Source organism: Nicotiana tomentosiformis, chromosome 1, assembly GCF_000390325.3.
Source record: "Nicotiana tomentosiformis chromosome 1, ASM39032v3, whole genome shotgun sequence".
In the NCBI taxonomy this organism is placed as follows: domain Eukaryota; kingdom Viridiplantae; phylum Streptophyta; class Magnoliopsida; order Solanales; family Solanaceae; genus Nicotiana; species Nicotiana tomentosiformis.
In genome coordinates this window covers 3,888,539-3,903,879 of record NC_090812.1, presented here as the reverse complement: position 1 = coordinate 3,903,879, position 15,341 = coordinate 3,888,539, and the positions used below count along the sequence as shown (strand labels likewise).

The window sequence follows — 15,341 nt, the reverse complement described above, 5'->3', positions numbered from 1 at the left end:
AATCAAAGACTTATTAAAAATTAAGGAATATTTTTGTCAAATTGAAATTTTAAGTTTTGCCATCCCCAGATAATAATAGTGACATCACCTTTTTCAACTTTTATATTTTTTAAAGTTCGTGGCTGGGGTACACATGGTCAGAAGTGTTCAATTGACCATCATTCGTCGAAAAATTACAGTGTAAATAGATAAAAATTAACCACCCTTCGTCGAAAAATTACACTGTGTAAATAGGCAAAATATTACGTTTTAAAGGTATATAACACATCAAGCACCCTTTGTCGAAAAATATTTTTTACTTCTTTCAAATTTGAACACCCTGGGAGGAATTACTAACTTCGCCGCTGGGGTGAGTCAATGACTCATAGTTACGACACTTTCCCCTTATATTTTTGTTTTTTGGAGAAAAAAAGGAAATCTTTATAAGTTGGAATTTGATGTTTCTCTTTCAAAGAAATAATATTACTGCTACTTCTAACTAATCCATTTCGCGGGACGTCCGATTTTTTTTAGAAGGAAGAAATGCTTGTATTTTTAAACTAGTTTTTGAAACGTTTTTAATACCTTCATAAATTTATATCAATTTCTTGTTCCTATGGGCTTATTTAAATCCCGTCTGTCAAGATATTACGCAGATATTGTTATCAAAAATCCTATTAAAAGAAATATCAGTGCCGACACTACACACACAAAAAAATTCGGTGCCCCACATTCCCACATGATTTTGCACTCTTACTTAGAAATTACTATTACTATATATGTCTTAAATATATCAACTTTGGAACTAATTTTATTCCAAAGCCTATTATCATATAAGCTATGTAGTACAACACAACAAAATTTTAAACTTTTCTTATAATTATTTGCTGAAGTTTCTATTTTTATTATAGTTGTGTGAAAAAAGTAAGTGTAAAAAATATATGGGATGGAGGGGTGGGAGTAAAGAACCAAACTCTACCAAATAAAACTTGTGCCAATTGCCAATAATCATAGCAAAGAGGAGAAAACTGAAAAGCCTACGAATTAAGAACCGTCCACAGGGCGGCAAAGATTCCATAAGCATTCTAGTTTTCCCACTATTTTAAAATCCAGATCACACCCTAATAATCTACTTTAATAAGTCATTATTAGTCAATTTAATACAAAAGAAAAATAGTTAAAGAAATATGAAAGGTACTAATGCCAATTCTTTAACAAAATCTTGCACTTTCTCCACTAATAAAGAAAGAGAGAATGAAGAAAGCTTGGCTGGAAAGGCTAAGAAAGGGACCCACCATGCCAACCTTTTATTCCCATGAATTGGACACTTGAGAAAAGATTTCAACTCCAAAAGGGCTCACAAATCTCCATCCCCACCGCCCTAAATGAAAGGAAATAGATTTCCCATTCATAATCTTTAGCCTCCCCCATATGACTAGTCAGTCCAAAAGATTGGTGGTATTTCCAGCAACTTGAACAAGGCAAAATGTAAGGGACCCCATCCATTTGAGTTTTTTCGTTACATTCGCAGGTCACGTAAATGATAACTACGGATAATTATTCATAAAAAGTGAAATTAGTAACCTAAAGCAAGATAGTGTTACAACATGTTAAAATGTTTTACAGAAGTCAGATTATGTAAGTTAAATCCAGTTAGTTTCCAGGTGTTCCACTGGCAGCTAGCTTTTTAAGTTCTGTACATCTCATTTCTACACCTACAATCCCCATGCTTTACTTTTTGATCCCCTCATTGACCCCTTTCAGTATGACTGGCATTTCAAGAATTCCCCATTTCAAATCCTTTCCCTATTCTAAAAGCCAAAATCACTGCAAAAATTCTGGAAACTTTTGGAAAATCTTGAAATCAATAGTAGATCAAAATGGGGGAAGAAAATCAGAGTGTGGCCAGTCTTGTGGAAATGCAAATTACAAGTTCATGTAACATTGTCAAGAATTTGTGTAACTCTGTGAAAGTCCACAATTTGAACACAACTTAAATTCTTAAAATATTATCAAGAATTCTGGGAGAATCTTAAAAGTCTTTAACATAGTAATACCTGCCTGCAGCCTGGTGCTGAATTTGACAGAAATCCCAGGTGGTGAAAAAGTTAACCTGAAAAAAAGGAGAGAAGAGAACAGGTGAAAGTAGCCCAGTTAAGATGGGGTAGCAAGGGCATTAAGTGGGGCATTTCTGTAGTGAATTTAGATCTAATCATCTTTAACCCCCCATTGATTTAAGAGAAAGTAAAGCCAACAATTATGCAAAAAGACACTGCCTTCACTCACATATTAACTATACATTAATCAGACCTGGTCCAACCCACACCTCTTTGGTAATGCACAGCATCATGACAAACACCCTGGCTTTTCAGTGCATAGCACAAGTTATAGATAGAGAATAAAATCTTTAAACAAAAACTATGATCTATTTTATTAAGGTATCAATTTGAAAATGATTTTGCCTGTAAATTTAAGCAATGTATTTGTACAAATAGCAACCCAAAAGTAGCAGAAGTTTCTGTATCTCAAAGCTGTATAGGTGCCAAGTCAGCATCCTATGTGGACTTGGTAGGATCAAAGGTGACATGATGTGGGGAAGGGGGTGACTGCTCTGCCTTTAACTTTTGAGTTACCACCATCTTCATTACCTCTGCTTTTAGCCTGCCTTTGAAACATTCTTTTTCAACATTCTTTTCTTACTTTTCTGTTTCTACATTCATCCATTCATCATTTCCTTAAGAACACCACATTCTCCATCAAATTCATTTCTCTCCCCTTCTTCCTTTTCCCCTCAATATACCAATTCATCAGTCTCTTATTACAATTCTCTTTTGAGTTCCATGATCAGATAGTCTCAAGTACTGCCATGGTAAGACTTCTTTATGATCAATATTTTATGTTCTTCTGTTTCAATTGATGTAGGAAATATTGAATTTTATCTTTTGTGATTCAGGGAACTCCTGTAAACATCATAGTTGGATCCCAAGTGTGGATTGAGGATCCTGATGATGCTTGGATTGATGGAGAAGTTACAGAAATTAAGGGCTCAAATGCTACAGTAGTCACAACTAATGGGAAGAAGGTAAGCAGCCTTACTCTAATCAATAAGTTCAGAATCTCACAGAAATTTGATATTGGTAGCATCTTTCAGAGAATATATTATGATTGCAAAAAATGCTGTCTGAACAATATTACAGTGCCTAATCAGAGTCATAGTGCATATTATATGAAAATTAGGAGCTTATTAGCTTTTATAAGCTTATTGAAGCACATAGTCTGGAACAGAAGTTCCAAGCAAATGGGATCGGTCATGGAACAAATCGGACGATAATAGTTTAATATAATCAATCAGATATAAAACATCAATATACCTGTAGGACAGTTTGTGCAGCTTTTCCTTTTACCTTAAATTGAACTATTATTGATTTTCATGATAGGTATACTCTACCATGAACATTTACAAATGTGCTCTGTTGATATTTTTAGGATGCAATAAACATAATTTCTACAAACTAATGTTCTTAACATGTGAACAGCCAAAATTTATTTATATTAAGCCATAACACTACTTTCTGCTCCAGACAGTTGCTCCTATTTCTAGCATATACCCAAAGGACACCGAAGCACCACCAGCTGGGGTTGATGACATGACCAAGTTAGCTTACCTACATGAGCCTGGGGTTCTGAATAACCTTGCCTGTCGGTATGCTCTAAATGAGATATATGTAAGTCATACTTTTCAGTCAATCGTCAACTTCACGAAGAGTAGCTGCAGAAAGCAAGTCTTATTGATGTAAAAATATCCCAATTTCGCAGACTTACACGGGAAATATCCTAATTGCGGTGAATCCATTTCGGAGACTTCCACATCTGTATGATATCCATATGATGCAGCAATACAAGGGAGCCCCATTTGGAGAGCTAAGTCCACATCTTTTTGCAGTGGCAGATGCCTGTTATAGGTAAATCAGAAGTTCAATTGAAATTATTAGGTTATACCACACATTAAACGGATGACAAGCCTAATCAAACAAGTTTAAACTGCACATATCAGGGCATTGATAAATGAACACGGGAGCCAATCTATCTTGGTCAGTGGAGAGAGTGGAGCTGGCAAAACTGAGACAACGAAAATGTTAATGAGGTATCTCGCATTCATGGGTGGGCGCTCTGGAACTGAAGGAAGAACAGTCGAGCAACAAGTTTTGGAGGTGGGCACTAATTACTATTTAATACTACTTATTATACTTGAATGATCTACTACTAGAGTTCAATGCAAATTCATAGTTCTGCTTTTCCAGTCCAACCCAGTTTTAGAAGCATTTGGAAACGCAAAGACTGTGAAGAACAACAATTCCAGGTAAACCAAAAAATGACATCAAAGGTTTATCACTATCATATTTTGGTTTTCTTTTCATATTTTTCCCTTACAAGAAATTGACACAACTGAGTCGTCGTACCAGTCGTTTTGGTAAATTTGTTGAAATTCAATTCGATAAGCATGGAAAGATCTCTGGGGCTGCAGTTAGGACATATCTTCTTGAACGGTCACGTGTTTGCCAAGTCTCAGACCCAGAGAGAAACTACCATTGTTTTTACATGCTTTGTGCTGCACCACCAGAGGTGAGTTCCATAGGACAACCCATTTGCAAATTCTTCACATATGATATTGAGCTGCCATCTAGATGATCTACGGAATCTTTTACAGGATGTGAAAAGATACAAACTTGGAGATCCAAGATCATTTCATTATCTAAACCAAACTAACTGTTACGAAGTTGCAAACGTTGACGATGCACGGGAGTATCTTGAAACCAGAAATGCTATGGATGTTGTTGGAATCGGTCCAGAGGAGCAGGTGTGTGCCCCGAACACAGAAGCAATTGGAAAAATCCCATTATGCACCAAGAATATATCTAAAACAATTACTCATCATTTCTGTAGGAAGCTATATTCCGTGTTGTAGCTGCAATACTCCATCTTGGAAACATCAACTTTGTGAAAGGAAAGGAGTTTGATTCCTCCAAACTAAAAGATGACAAGTCACTTTTTCATCTGAAGACAGCTGCAGAGCTATTCATGTAAGAACTAGGAGGAATATACATTGGATTTACCTCAACTCAGAACTCAAGGCACTTATACTTTCAATTAATAAACATGTGCACAGGTGTGACGAGAAGGCACTAGAAGACTCACTTTGTAAGCGTGTCATTGTAACTCCTGATGGAAACATCACAAAACTACTGGATCCAGCAGCTGCAACCACAAGCAGGGATGCCCTGGCAAAGACTGTATACTCCAGATTGTTCGACTGGTAAGCAAATATATAGAATGTGGATCCCAGATTAAGCCTCTCCCTGGCTGCAAAACTGTCTCATGAGAGGGGAATCTTAATACTTACTAAGCAAAAGATTACTTTCTCGACTGAAAATGATTGGAGACTTACAGCATTAACAGCTAGGGAGAGCAAAAGTTACAAGTGCATTGCTGAAAAAAAAAAAGAATAACCAGTTATCTGATAGACAGTATCATTTGCTGCACTGGACTGTGACTTCATATATGTTGCAACTTCTTCTTAATGAAGCTCTAAATGATCATAGATGCCACAAAAGATACATAATTATACCAAAATACTAAAATTCTAAATTCTTGTCACTTTAATTCTGATTATAAACTGGAGTAATAAATAACTGGGGCTTCTCATAATGAACATAAGAGATTCAAAGAGTAGAAGAGTGATCAAACAGGACTTAAAGATCATGGAGAATTTTCTAGCTGAAATTGTTTATTGAGATTGAAGATGTTATATATGTTCCAAGCCTGGTTTCCGATTTTAGTTTCACATTTTGAAACCAACCAAATGTAGTCCTTTATACCCTGTTGACATGCAGATAGTCAATGATTGGAGACTTACAGCATTAACAGCCAGGGAGAGCAAAAGTTACAAGTGCATTGCTGAAAAAAAAAAAAAGAATAACCAGTTATCTGATAGACAGTATCATTTGCTGCACTGGACTGTGACTTCATATATGTTGCAACTTCTTCTTAATGAAGCTCTAAATGATCATAGATGCCACAAAAGATACATAATTATACCAAAATACTAAAATTCTAAATTCTTGTCACTTTAATTCTGATTATAAACTGGAGTAATAAATAACTGGGGCTTCTCATAATGAACAGAAGAGATTCAAAGAGTAGAAGAGTGATCAAACAGGACTTAAAGATCATGGAGAATTTTCTAGCTGAAATTGTTTATTGAGATTGAAGATGTTATATATGTTCCAAGCCTGGTTTCCGATTTTAGTTTCACATTTTGAAACCAACCAAATGTAGTCCTTTGTACCCTGTTGACCTGCAGATAGTCAATCTCTAGACGAATGATAGCTGCTTGCTACGGAGAGTCAGTATCATATTAGTCTAAAAAGGACATATTCGAGTTGATTAGCATTATCCAGCATAAGACTAGATTCAACTACACAAAAAACAACATTCAAAATAAAATCCTTTTGACAGCTTCTACGTGGCAGGCTTGTGGACAAGATAAACAGTTCAATTGGACAAGATCCTGATGCAAAAAGCATAATTGGCGTCCTTGATATATATGGCTTTGAGAGCTTCAAAATCAACAGGTTTGGATACATGTTTTTGCGAATTTTGAGTATATAAAATCTTTACCTCAAAATTAACAGCTCGTTACATGCTTTACCTCAGTTTTGAGCAATTCTGCATCAACCTAACAAATGAGAAGTTGCAGCAGCACTTTAACCAGGTAAAGCATGAGAACCTTTATTCACTCTTCAGTGCCTTAATTTTTCAGTCCCATTTAGAAAAGTAGAAAAATTAAAAAGAAACACTGTTTTTACAGCACGTATTCAAGATGGAACAAGAAGATTATACGACAGAAGAAATCAACTGGAGTTATGTGGAGTTTGTAGATAACCAAGATGTTTTAGATCTTATTGAGAAGGTACCCTCATTCTGACAACAGACATTTTTGTCACTTCATTTTAATTCAACAAGCAAAACTTAGATAATTTTGCATCATATGTGCAGAAACCTGGAGGCATTATTGCTCTTCTTGATGAAGCTTGGTAAGCAAACTTCCTCTTTTCAACACCATAACTACCTGTAAAAGTAAAATTTGCTAGACACAGTCATTAAATTCTCAAAACACAGTGTATAACTTTTTTTCCTGAATTATGAATAATGACTAAAGGAGAAGATATAACTCAATTTATTTCTTGCACAGTATGTTCCCAAAATCAACTCATGAAACATTTGCCCAAAAGATGTACCAGACGTACAAAGCCCATAAGCGGTTTAGCAAGCCAAAACTTGCTCGTACTGCATTTACAATCAATCATTACGCTGGTGATGTATGTAAACTTGATATTTCGTCATTCAATTGTCAGTCAAAAAATCTTGGTCATCTTAATTCTTGGATCAAACAGGTTACTTACCAGGCAGATCACTTCCTTGACAAAAACAAGGACTATGTGATAGCAGAATTTCAAGCTCTTCTGATGGACTCTAAGTGCTTTTTCGTAGCAAAACTCTTCCCTCCATTGCCTGAAGAATCGTCCAAGCAGTCCAAGTTCTCTTCCATCGGCACGCGGTTTAAGGTAAGCCTATCAACAGGACAGAAGTAAGTATATTTACTTAAGAAAATCCTATGAACCTGATTTATTTTCAAACCAAACTTCAATGTACAGCAACAATTGCAATCTTTAATGGAGACCTTGAGCACTACAGAGCCGCATTACATCAGATGTGTAAAGCCCAATACAGTTCTAAAGCCAGGAATATTTGAGAACATGAATGTATTAAACCAATTAAGATGTGGGGTAAGTTAAACTCTTCCATATCCTTTTTGGTGCTTTCATTTTCTCCTCTCGATCAAGAAAATATGTGATTCTTCATAGCTCTCTCTCTCTCTCACAAACCTTTTGTGAACAGGGTGTTTTAGAGGCGATCAGGATAAGTTGTGCAGGATATCCAACAAAAAGAGTATTTGATGAGTTCCTTGACCGCTTTGGAATGTTAGCTCCAGATGTTCTTGACGGGTATATATCACAATCTGTTGCAACATGGTTTCACATCTTAAATCCTTTTCAGGAAGAAATGAATACTGAAAGATTGAGGCAGGGAGCAGCGATGAGTAAAATGCAAAATGAGCTAATGTTTCATGGGAAATATATTATACACTAGTAGTAGTCAATACCATATTTGCATCAAACATACTTCTTTAGAATCATAAACCTTTATTGTATGTCCATGAATAGCATCAACATACTGATAAATCACATGCTAATCCCCTTTCATTGAAGCAGATGTGATGAGAAGTCAGCATGCATTGCAATTTGTGATAGGATGGGCTTAAAGGGTTATCAGGTACTAAATCTAGACAAAAGAAAAAGAAAAAAAAACTAGACTGTTGCCATACAACTGGACATAAAATTGCATCTTTCCATGGTTTTGTTCATGACTAAGAGTCTTCTATGTACTTTATTCAGATCGGGAAAACCAAAGTTTTTCTCAGAGCCGGGCAGATGGCTGAATTAGATGCCAGAAGAACTGAAGTTCTAGCTCATGCTGCAAGGCGCATTCAGAGGCAAATTCGAACACATCTTACACGAAAAGAGTTCACAGCCCTAAGAAGAGCTACTATTCATTTCCAGAAACTTTGGAGAGGTAACTTGTACACCATTGATACAACAATGACCACCAATTTATGGTTAAAATCAAAAGTTTCAGCATAACACTGAACCTCAAGATTGGCTTTAGTTCTTTGCATACATGCTGATTTGACATATTCTAGTTTGGCATATTCTGATTTTTCCTAAAGTAGGGTTCCAACTATTTTTCTTAACATTGATATTACAAACATGTTAATCTACACAATGCTACATTAGTTTTCCCATTTTTTACATAGTGTTCTGGTTGCGACTTTGAGAAAACTTCTCTGTTCTACCTACTCAGCAAAACTTGCCAGAGTGCTGTATGAACAAATGAGAAGGGAGGCTGCTTCAATCCGCATACAGAAACACGTGCGTTCTCATTCAGCAAGAAAATCTTACAAGGAATTGCAGGCAGCAGCTGTAGTCATTCAAACAGGGATGAGAGCAATGGCAGCACGAAATGAATATAGGCAGAGGAGGAGAAATAAAGCAGCTAAAATAGTTCAGGTAAATAGTTTGCACCACAAAAGTGACTTTCAATCCTAAGTTCAGTCAGCTGACAAACTTTATTTCAAGGTAAACAGAATAAGAAAACCACATTTAAAGAGGGACCAAGTCAATTTTGTACTGTCAGTATTTGCTTCCTGAAATTAACCTTCTGGAAATAAATTGAGCGCTAATATGAAGAAAATCAGAAGTTAAGACCAATCTTATTACCTCGGATCGACTGTAAGACTGATTATGAACAAATAGTATCACCTTATTTTCTTACTTTTGTCTTTTTTGCAGACTCAATGGAGAGGATTCCATGCCTTTTCAACTTATAAACAGAAGAAAAAAGCAAGTCTTTCACTTCAATGTCTCTGGAGAGGCAGGTTGGCGAAGAAGGAGCTTCGAAAATTGAGGATGGTGAGTGTTTCTTGTTTAGTGAAAGCATTGGCATTACTGCTTATTCAAATCCATTGAAGTGTCAGTAGCTCTGCTATATGTTAACTGGCATTGAAAATCTTGTCCAAGTGCAGGCTGCAAGAGATACAGGGGCACTTAAAGAAGCGAAGGATAAACTGGAAAAGCGTGTCGAGGAGTTAACGTGGCGATTAGACTTTGAAAAACACTTGAGGGTATGTACAATCAATTTGCTTTGCTCTAAAAGGAAACAGCATAACAGCCTAAAGTACTCCAAGTGGAGTTCTATAGAGCGACATAGCGAAGGCCCAAGAAAACATCATTATTGCTTCACAGTCAACCAGAATATACGTACACGAATGCCTAAAATGAACATTTTGGATTGCACTAACACTTGGGAATGCTAGAGAATTTTCACTTACGAAGAAATGTAGATTTATGGCAATTAGATTTTCTTATGCTATCGGTAAACAGTGAATTCTTTTATGTCATAATAATGGTAAGAAAGAAAATATTGTGTTTCTCCAGATTGATCTCGAAGAAGCAAAGGGGCAAGAAATTTCAAAATTGCAAAAAGCCTTACAAGAAATGCAAACACAACTAGACGAAGCCCATGATGCAATCATTCATGAGAAAGAAGCAGCAAAGATAGCCATTGAACAAGCTCCTCCAGTTATCAAGGAAGTGCCAGTGATTGACAACACCAAAGTGGAGAAGTTGACAGAGGAAAACAACAAACTCGAGGTAAAATCAGGAAATAAAATTCTGTGCCTTTACAATAATTGGTACGGCATCTGGCCTTCAGTGTTCCAAAACCTTTGGAGTTTGTTTCAGGAAAAAGAATGCAAGTATGATAAAAAAAAATGTCAAAACTTAGTGAATAACCACCTCCCCAAAGAAAGGGGGTTTGATACGAAGAAAAGTTTCACTATGATATTTCAGGTAATTGAACATAAAAGGAAAATCCTGAAATCAATGTAATCAATAAAAAGTAAAGGGATAAAAGAATTTGTTTGAGGTATGACGATTATCTAGACTTAAAAAAGAAAAAGAAAAGTTTCATTATTAAGACAGGAAACACTGCACTGTCTGCAGCAGAATACATGAGACATCATAAATTTGTGTGTTCCTAACTGCAATTTACCTGTCATATGTTCAGGAAGAAATCAGAGAGCTCAAGAAGAGAGTAGAGGACTTCGAACAGAGCTACGATGAAGTTGAAAAAGAATGTCAGGCCAGACGTAGAGAGGCAGAAGAAACCCAGCTACGCGTTTCAGACCTCCAAGAGTCCATTGAAAGGTATTTCCTCTATTTTCTTTGCGTAGAATGTTAAAGTGGCTGAAGCTTGAAATTCAATACAAGTAGCATCAGTATGAAACTTATTGTCTTACTTTTTCTTCTTAATGTTTATTTGCAGATTACAACTGAATTTATCCAACCTTGAATCTGAGAATCAGGTTCTCCGCCAGCAGGCTTTAGTAGCACCAACAAATGAAGCCCTCTCTGAGGAAATGGACATGTAAGGATGCATATCGAGGAATAGATTAAGCAAGCTAAAAAGTTGCTAATTGGCATCAAGAAAAGCTAGAGAAGATAGTTTATGTCCTTATAATTTAAAGACAGCTTCGTAAGCTCACATTTACATTAATAGCACAATGAAAAAAGTCCTTATTACATGATCGAAACTTTAATTTAAGTATAAAAATATGGACATAGACCCAGATCAGACCAATTTATGTAGTTTCTGTGAGTTTTAGAAGAAATAATTGCTTCGAGAGTACTTATCTGTACTTATTTCCACTAGAATGGAACAATATCCTATGAAAGCTTTCGGTTTGTGTTAGCTCGCAGAGATAATAACATTTTATTATGTGAAAATCAAATGGAATTGGTTTTTCATCTTAATCAGACTCAAGAACAAGATCAAAAACTTGGAGTCAGAAAATGAGATTCTCCGCACTCAAAGGGTAGTTGTGGAGCAAATAGTAAGTTCTGACCGGGCACCTAAAGGGCTTGAGGTAAGCTAACATTTCAGTCATTTTTTTCACTGTAAGCATGTTTCTTGTAGAACTACTATGCCACTCACTCCTGACTGGATTATTTCAGACCGTTGATAACATATATCCAGCTGATAATGGACATCAAACTGTGGAAGTGCATGAAGAAATAAAAGTGGAAAAACAAATATCTAAGGTATATAAGCTTCTCACTAATAACTGCAATGCAATAAGGATCACAACAATCAGCAAATTGCTAATTCTAAATGATACCTAAATTCTTCCTGCAGGATTCTTCCCCTCCCATCTCTTTAACTAAGCAAAGATCCTTGACAGATAGGCAGCAGGTAAGTAGTAGAAATTTGAACTTTACAAGTGGATCTGATAGATAATATTTTGATGGTTTTGTAGTCATTGCTGATTATTTCTGTTTTCATTTCTCAATAATCAGGAAAACCATGATATACTGATAAAGTGCCTCGCGGAAGACAAGCAATTTGACAAGGGAAGACCAGTAGCTGCATGCACCCTATACAAAGCACTTCTGCAGTGGAGATCCTTCGAAGCAGAAAAAACAAATATATTTGATAGGATTATTCATACCATCCGATTATCTATAGAGGTGAAATTGCACTATGATCCATTGTTGACTAGGAATGGTCCTAATGAAAGATTGAATCTAAAGCTACTTAGACAACCATTTGACAATAATTTATTGACATTTCATTGTAGGATCAGGATAACACTGGTGATCTAGCCTACTGGCTGTCAACATCTTCAACTCTGTTGTTCCTTTTGCAAACCACAATTAAAGCTGGTAATGTGCCTACTAGGTCCCCATATCGCAATCGCAGCTCACCTACCACATTGTTTGGCAGAATGGCACAGGTAAACATTCATAATATAAGCTTTCAACATGTATGAACATGTTTACATTGACATATCAAGGGTCAACAGCAGGGTTTTCGCTCAACTTCATTAAGCATGGCAATTTCCAGTGGCTACAGCGGAATTGAGGGAAGCCCAAATGTCCGAACAAGGATTGAAGCTAAATACCCAGCCTTATTATTTAAGCAACACCTAACTGCATGCGTTGAGAAAATTTATGGAATGATCCGTGACAACTTAAAGAAAGAAATAAGTCCATTCCTTAACCAGTGCATACATGTAAGCACCACTTTTAGTGCTATAATCCCTTGTCTATAATTTTGCAGCAGCTCAAGCTAAATTATAAAATAAATTGACAGGCACCAAGATCTGCAAGGGTAAGACCTTTAAAAGGGACATCTAGAAGTATACACTCAAACATCATCGCGAAACAACAGGCATCCATCATACACTGGCAAAACATTGTGAATAGCCTAGACAGTACATTGACAATACTATCAGAAAATAATGTAAGTGAAGTAATATCTTGTTATCAGCTTTCCTTAATTTTATGTCAGGAGAGATCTCCAGTTTTCATGAGTGGGATCTGTGTTTTCAGGTCCCTTCCACAATTACAAGGAAAATATTCAGTCAGGTGTTCTCATACATAAATGTCCAGCTTTTCAACAGGTATTCATCTCTTATTCCAATTAACAACTGTGTTTCACTTCAGAAGTAACCTAAATGACCTCAGTCCTGATGTCAGAAATATGAAAACTTTTCAGCTTGTTGCTTCGCCGTGAGTGCTGCTCATTTAGCAATGGGGAATATCTGAAGGCAGGTCTGCAAGAACTGGAAAGTTGGTGTTCTAAAGCAACAGAGCAGGTAAACAAGTTGTTCACAGTGGTAATCTGGTGTTCGAAAACAAGAAATAATGTTTTAATTCCTTCTCATGAAACAGTATGTTGGATCTTCGTGGGATGAACTTCAACACATAACGCAAGCTGTAGGATTTCTGGTATGCTATTGTCCACATCATCCTTCTGTAAGCAGATTACTTCATAGCTGAGTACTTATATTATCATGCCTCAACCTCACAGGTGTTGCATCAAAAATCTCAAAAGGCATTGGATGAGATCACGAGTGACCTCTGCCCGGTAATTAAGCTCTGTGCTAAAAACAATCAAATTCCCCCAACTTCCTCCTAACTATTTTTTCGTTTGACTTTTCAAAATAGAAAAAGAACTCTCTTTTCATTTCAAACTAAGAGGTCAAATGACAATGATGTTAGCAGTTAGTCACAGAGGATTATAGATATCATTTTTGTAATAAACAAATTCTAGCTATGATTAGAACTCAGAACCGAGAACTGAAATTTATATCCTATTGCTTTTTTCCCCCTCTTTTCTCTTAGATGTTGAGCATTGCACAAATATATCGGATTGGAACTATGTTCTGGGACGACAAATATGGAACCCATGGTTTATCTCCAGAGGTAAGCACTCTTGTTCAGTGTGTTATTAGAGGTACTCTATCCTTCCATCAGAGTTGGTAAAGAAGTTATTCAAGGTTCTCCCAGTTTGACATCGATGGTTCGCAAATAGCTGATAATGCAACACATGCATATATTATCATGTAAAAGTAAAAACTAAAAATTATTGCATGCATTGGGCTTCTTCTCTTATTATATGAAAACAATCTATTAGTAAAGAGCTAAAAGACAAGATGTACCCAAAAGGAAAAGATAGACAAAACAAACACCAAATAAAAACAGCCCACCAATCTTCTTAAAGTGTGTCCAAGCTCTGGTGGGAAGAAGTCCTACCTGCTTCAACAGAGAAGCCAAGTGTGCTATGCAGTTTCACACATACACCAGAAAAAGCTTTTTACTGAAGCACTCGTGTTATTCTCATGTCAAAAAGTGAAACAGCTTACCCTCCTTTATGTTCCACAACAACTTTAATGTAAAAGAAACACCCAAAGGCCGTGGACAGCACAGGATTCTCTAAGTGTTGCAAAAGATTTCCATCATAGCTCCCTAGCGAAAAGATCATATAGTTAGATTCTTTACGGCTTTACCCTTAAAAAAATTGACAATGACAACGAAAGAAACTGATGTCGAAATTAATTTTCTTCTTAACCATTTCTTTTCCTCTTCTAAGTAAATAGTCTTATTGATTCTGTTAACAAAAGGTTTTAAAAAACACACAAAAGCAACTCTGAACCTACACTGAGTAGGCCTTGGATGGATATTTGTGAAAAAACTGTTTCTTTGTTCAGCAGATCTAGTTATGTAAAGTTTGAACAATTAGCATAGACACAGCTGACACTCTGGAATTTCAGGCCATTAGCAGGATGAGAGCACTAACATTGGAAGACTCGACCAGCATTCCAAATAATACATTCTTGCTTGATGTGGATTCAAGGTAATTAACTAAACACACAAAATAAATTGACTTTCATTCTTCAACTAACTGATCTTCCAAATTACAGCATACCATTCTCTATAGAAGAAATATCGCGATCCTTCCACAATATCAACCTGTCTGATGTGGAACCACCTCCCCTCCTTCATCAAAGATCAGATTTCCAATTCCTGCTGCAAGCAACGGAAAAAGAGTTTTGAACAGTTTCTTTTTAATTTACACAGAAAGAGAAGGATAGTTATAGGACTTGATTGATTGAATTCTTTCTTTTGTTTATTGGTTAGATAGAGAGTGATGAGTGTTCAAAATGTAAATCTTTTTGGTTTCATGTTTCATATTCATTTTCCTCATTCAAGCGATGATTCTACAAAATATTGCATTGTGAGAGATCTGTTGTATTATATGTTGAAAGAGTGTAGTAAACGAAAACACATATTCAAGGTTTCAATAGAAAGAAAGAGGTTTTTCCCTCTGATTTCTTATTA

At 36.1% G+C, this 15,341-nt stretch overlaps 1 protein-coding gene and 1 long non-coding RNA gene across 9 annotated transcripts; one reads left to right on the top strand and one right to left on the bottom strand.

Moving 5' to 3' along the window:
* Positions 1 to 1,866: 1,866 nt before the first annotated feature.
* Positions 1,867 to 15,023, bottom strand: LOC104102435 (uncharacterized). Of its 7 annotated transcripts, none has more exons than XR_011408213.1 (11): positions 14,929 to 15,023; positions 14,366 to 14,468; positions 7,926 to 9,683; positions 7,212 to 7,610; positions 6,658 to 7,108; positions 5,894 to 5,934; positions 5,426 to 5,466; positions 5,176 to 5,340; positions 4,440 to 5,044; positions 3,802 to 3,932; positions 1,867 to 2,092 (listed from the first exon to the last, which is right to left on the bottom strand). It is a non-coding gene; the product is annotated as an uncharacterized lncRNA (long non-coding RNA). The 7 variants fall into 7 exon arrangements; XR_011408216.1 differs by having other exon boundaries at positions 5,176 to 5,336; XR_004508662.2 differs by having other exon boundaries at positions 7,040 to 7,108.
* LOC104102436 (myosin-12) lies at positions 2,086 to 15,341 on the top strand. Of its 2 annotated transcripts, none has more exons than XM_009610134.4 (40): positions 2,086 to 2,848; positions 2,933 to 3,061; positions 3,561 to 3,704; positions 3,796 to 3,941; positions 4,034 to 4,190; positions 4,281 to 4,339; positions 4,443 to 4,602; positions 4,688 to 4,837; positions 4,924 to 5,060; positions 5,147 to 5,293; positions 6,510 to 6,611; positions 6,694 to 6,751; positions 6,848 to 6,949; positions 7,036 to 7,073; positions 7,232 to 7,358; positions 7,434 to 7,604; positions 7,695 to 7,826; positions 7,939 to 8,045; positions 8,313 to 8,373; positions 8,496 to 8,673; positions 8,962 to 9,167; positions 9,450 to 9,569; positions 9,683 to 9,781; positions 10,095 to 10,310; positions 10,726 to 10,865; positions 10,984 to 11,085; positions 11,476 to 11,584; positions 11,673 to 11,759; positions 11,854 to 11,910; positions 12,015 to 12,185; positions 12,296 to 12,451; positions 12,524 to 12,730; positions 12,811 to 12,960; positions 13,050 to 13,120; positions 13,216 to 13,315; positions 13,392 to 13,448; positions 13,531 to 13,587; positions 13,845 to 13,925; positions 14,774 to 14,856; positions 14,924 to 15,341. In XM_009610134.4, exons 1-40 carry the CDS (start codon positions 2,846 to 2,848, stop codon positions 15,054 to 15,056), a joined length of 4,710 nt encoding a protein of 1,569 aa, XP_009608429.1. In that variant the 5' UTR covers positions 2,086 to 2,845; the 3' UTR covers positions 15,057 to 15,341. The 2 variants fall into 2 exon arrangements, with proteins under 2 accessions (XP_009608429.1, XP_009608428.1); XM_009610133.4 differs by having other exon boundaries at positions 12,521 to 12,730.

Coding starts and splice junctions, on each gene's coding strand:
- LOC104102436 (XM_009610133.4), top strand. Junction 3,705..3,795: donor ATGCTCTAAATGAGATATAT/GTAAGTCATACT, acceptor CCAATTTCGCAG/ACTTACACGGGAAATATCCT. Junction 11,086..11,475: donor CTCTCTGAGGAAATGGACAT/GTAAGGATGCAT, acceptor CATCTTAATCAG/ACTCAAGAACAAGATCAAAA.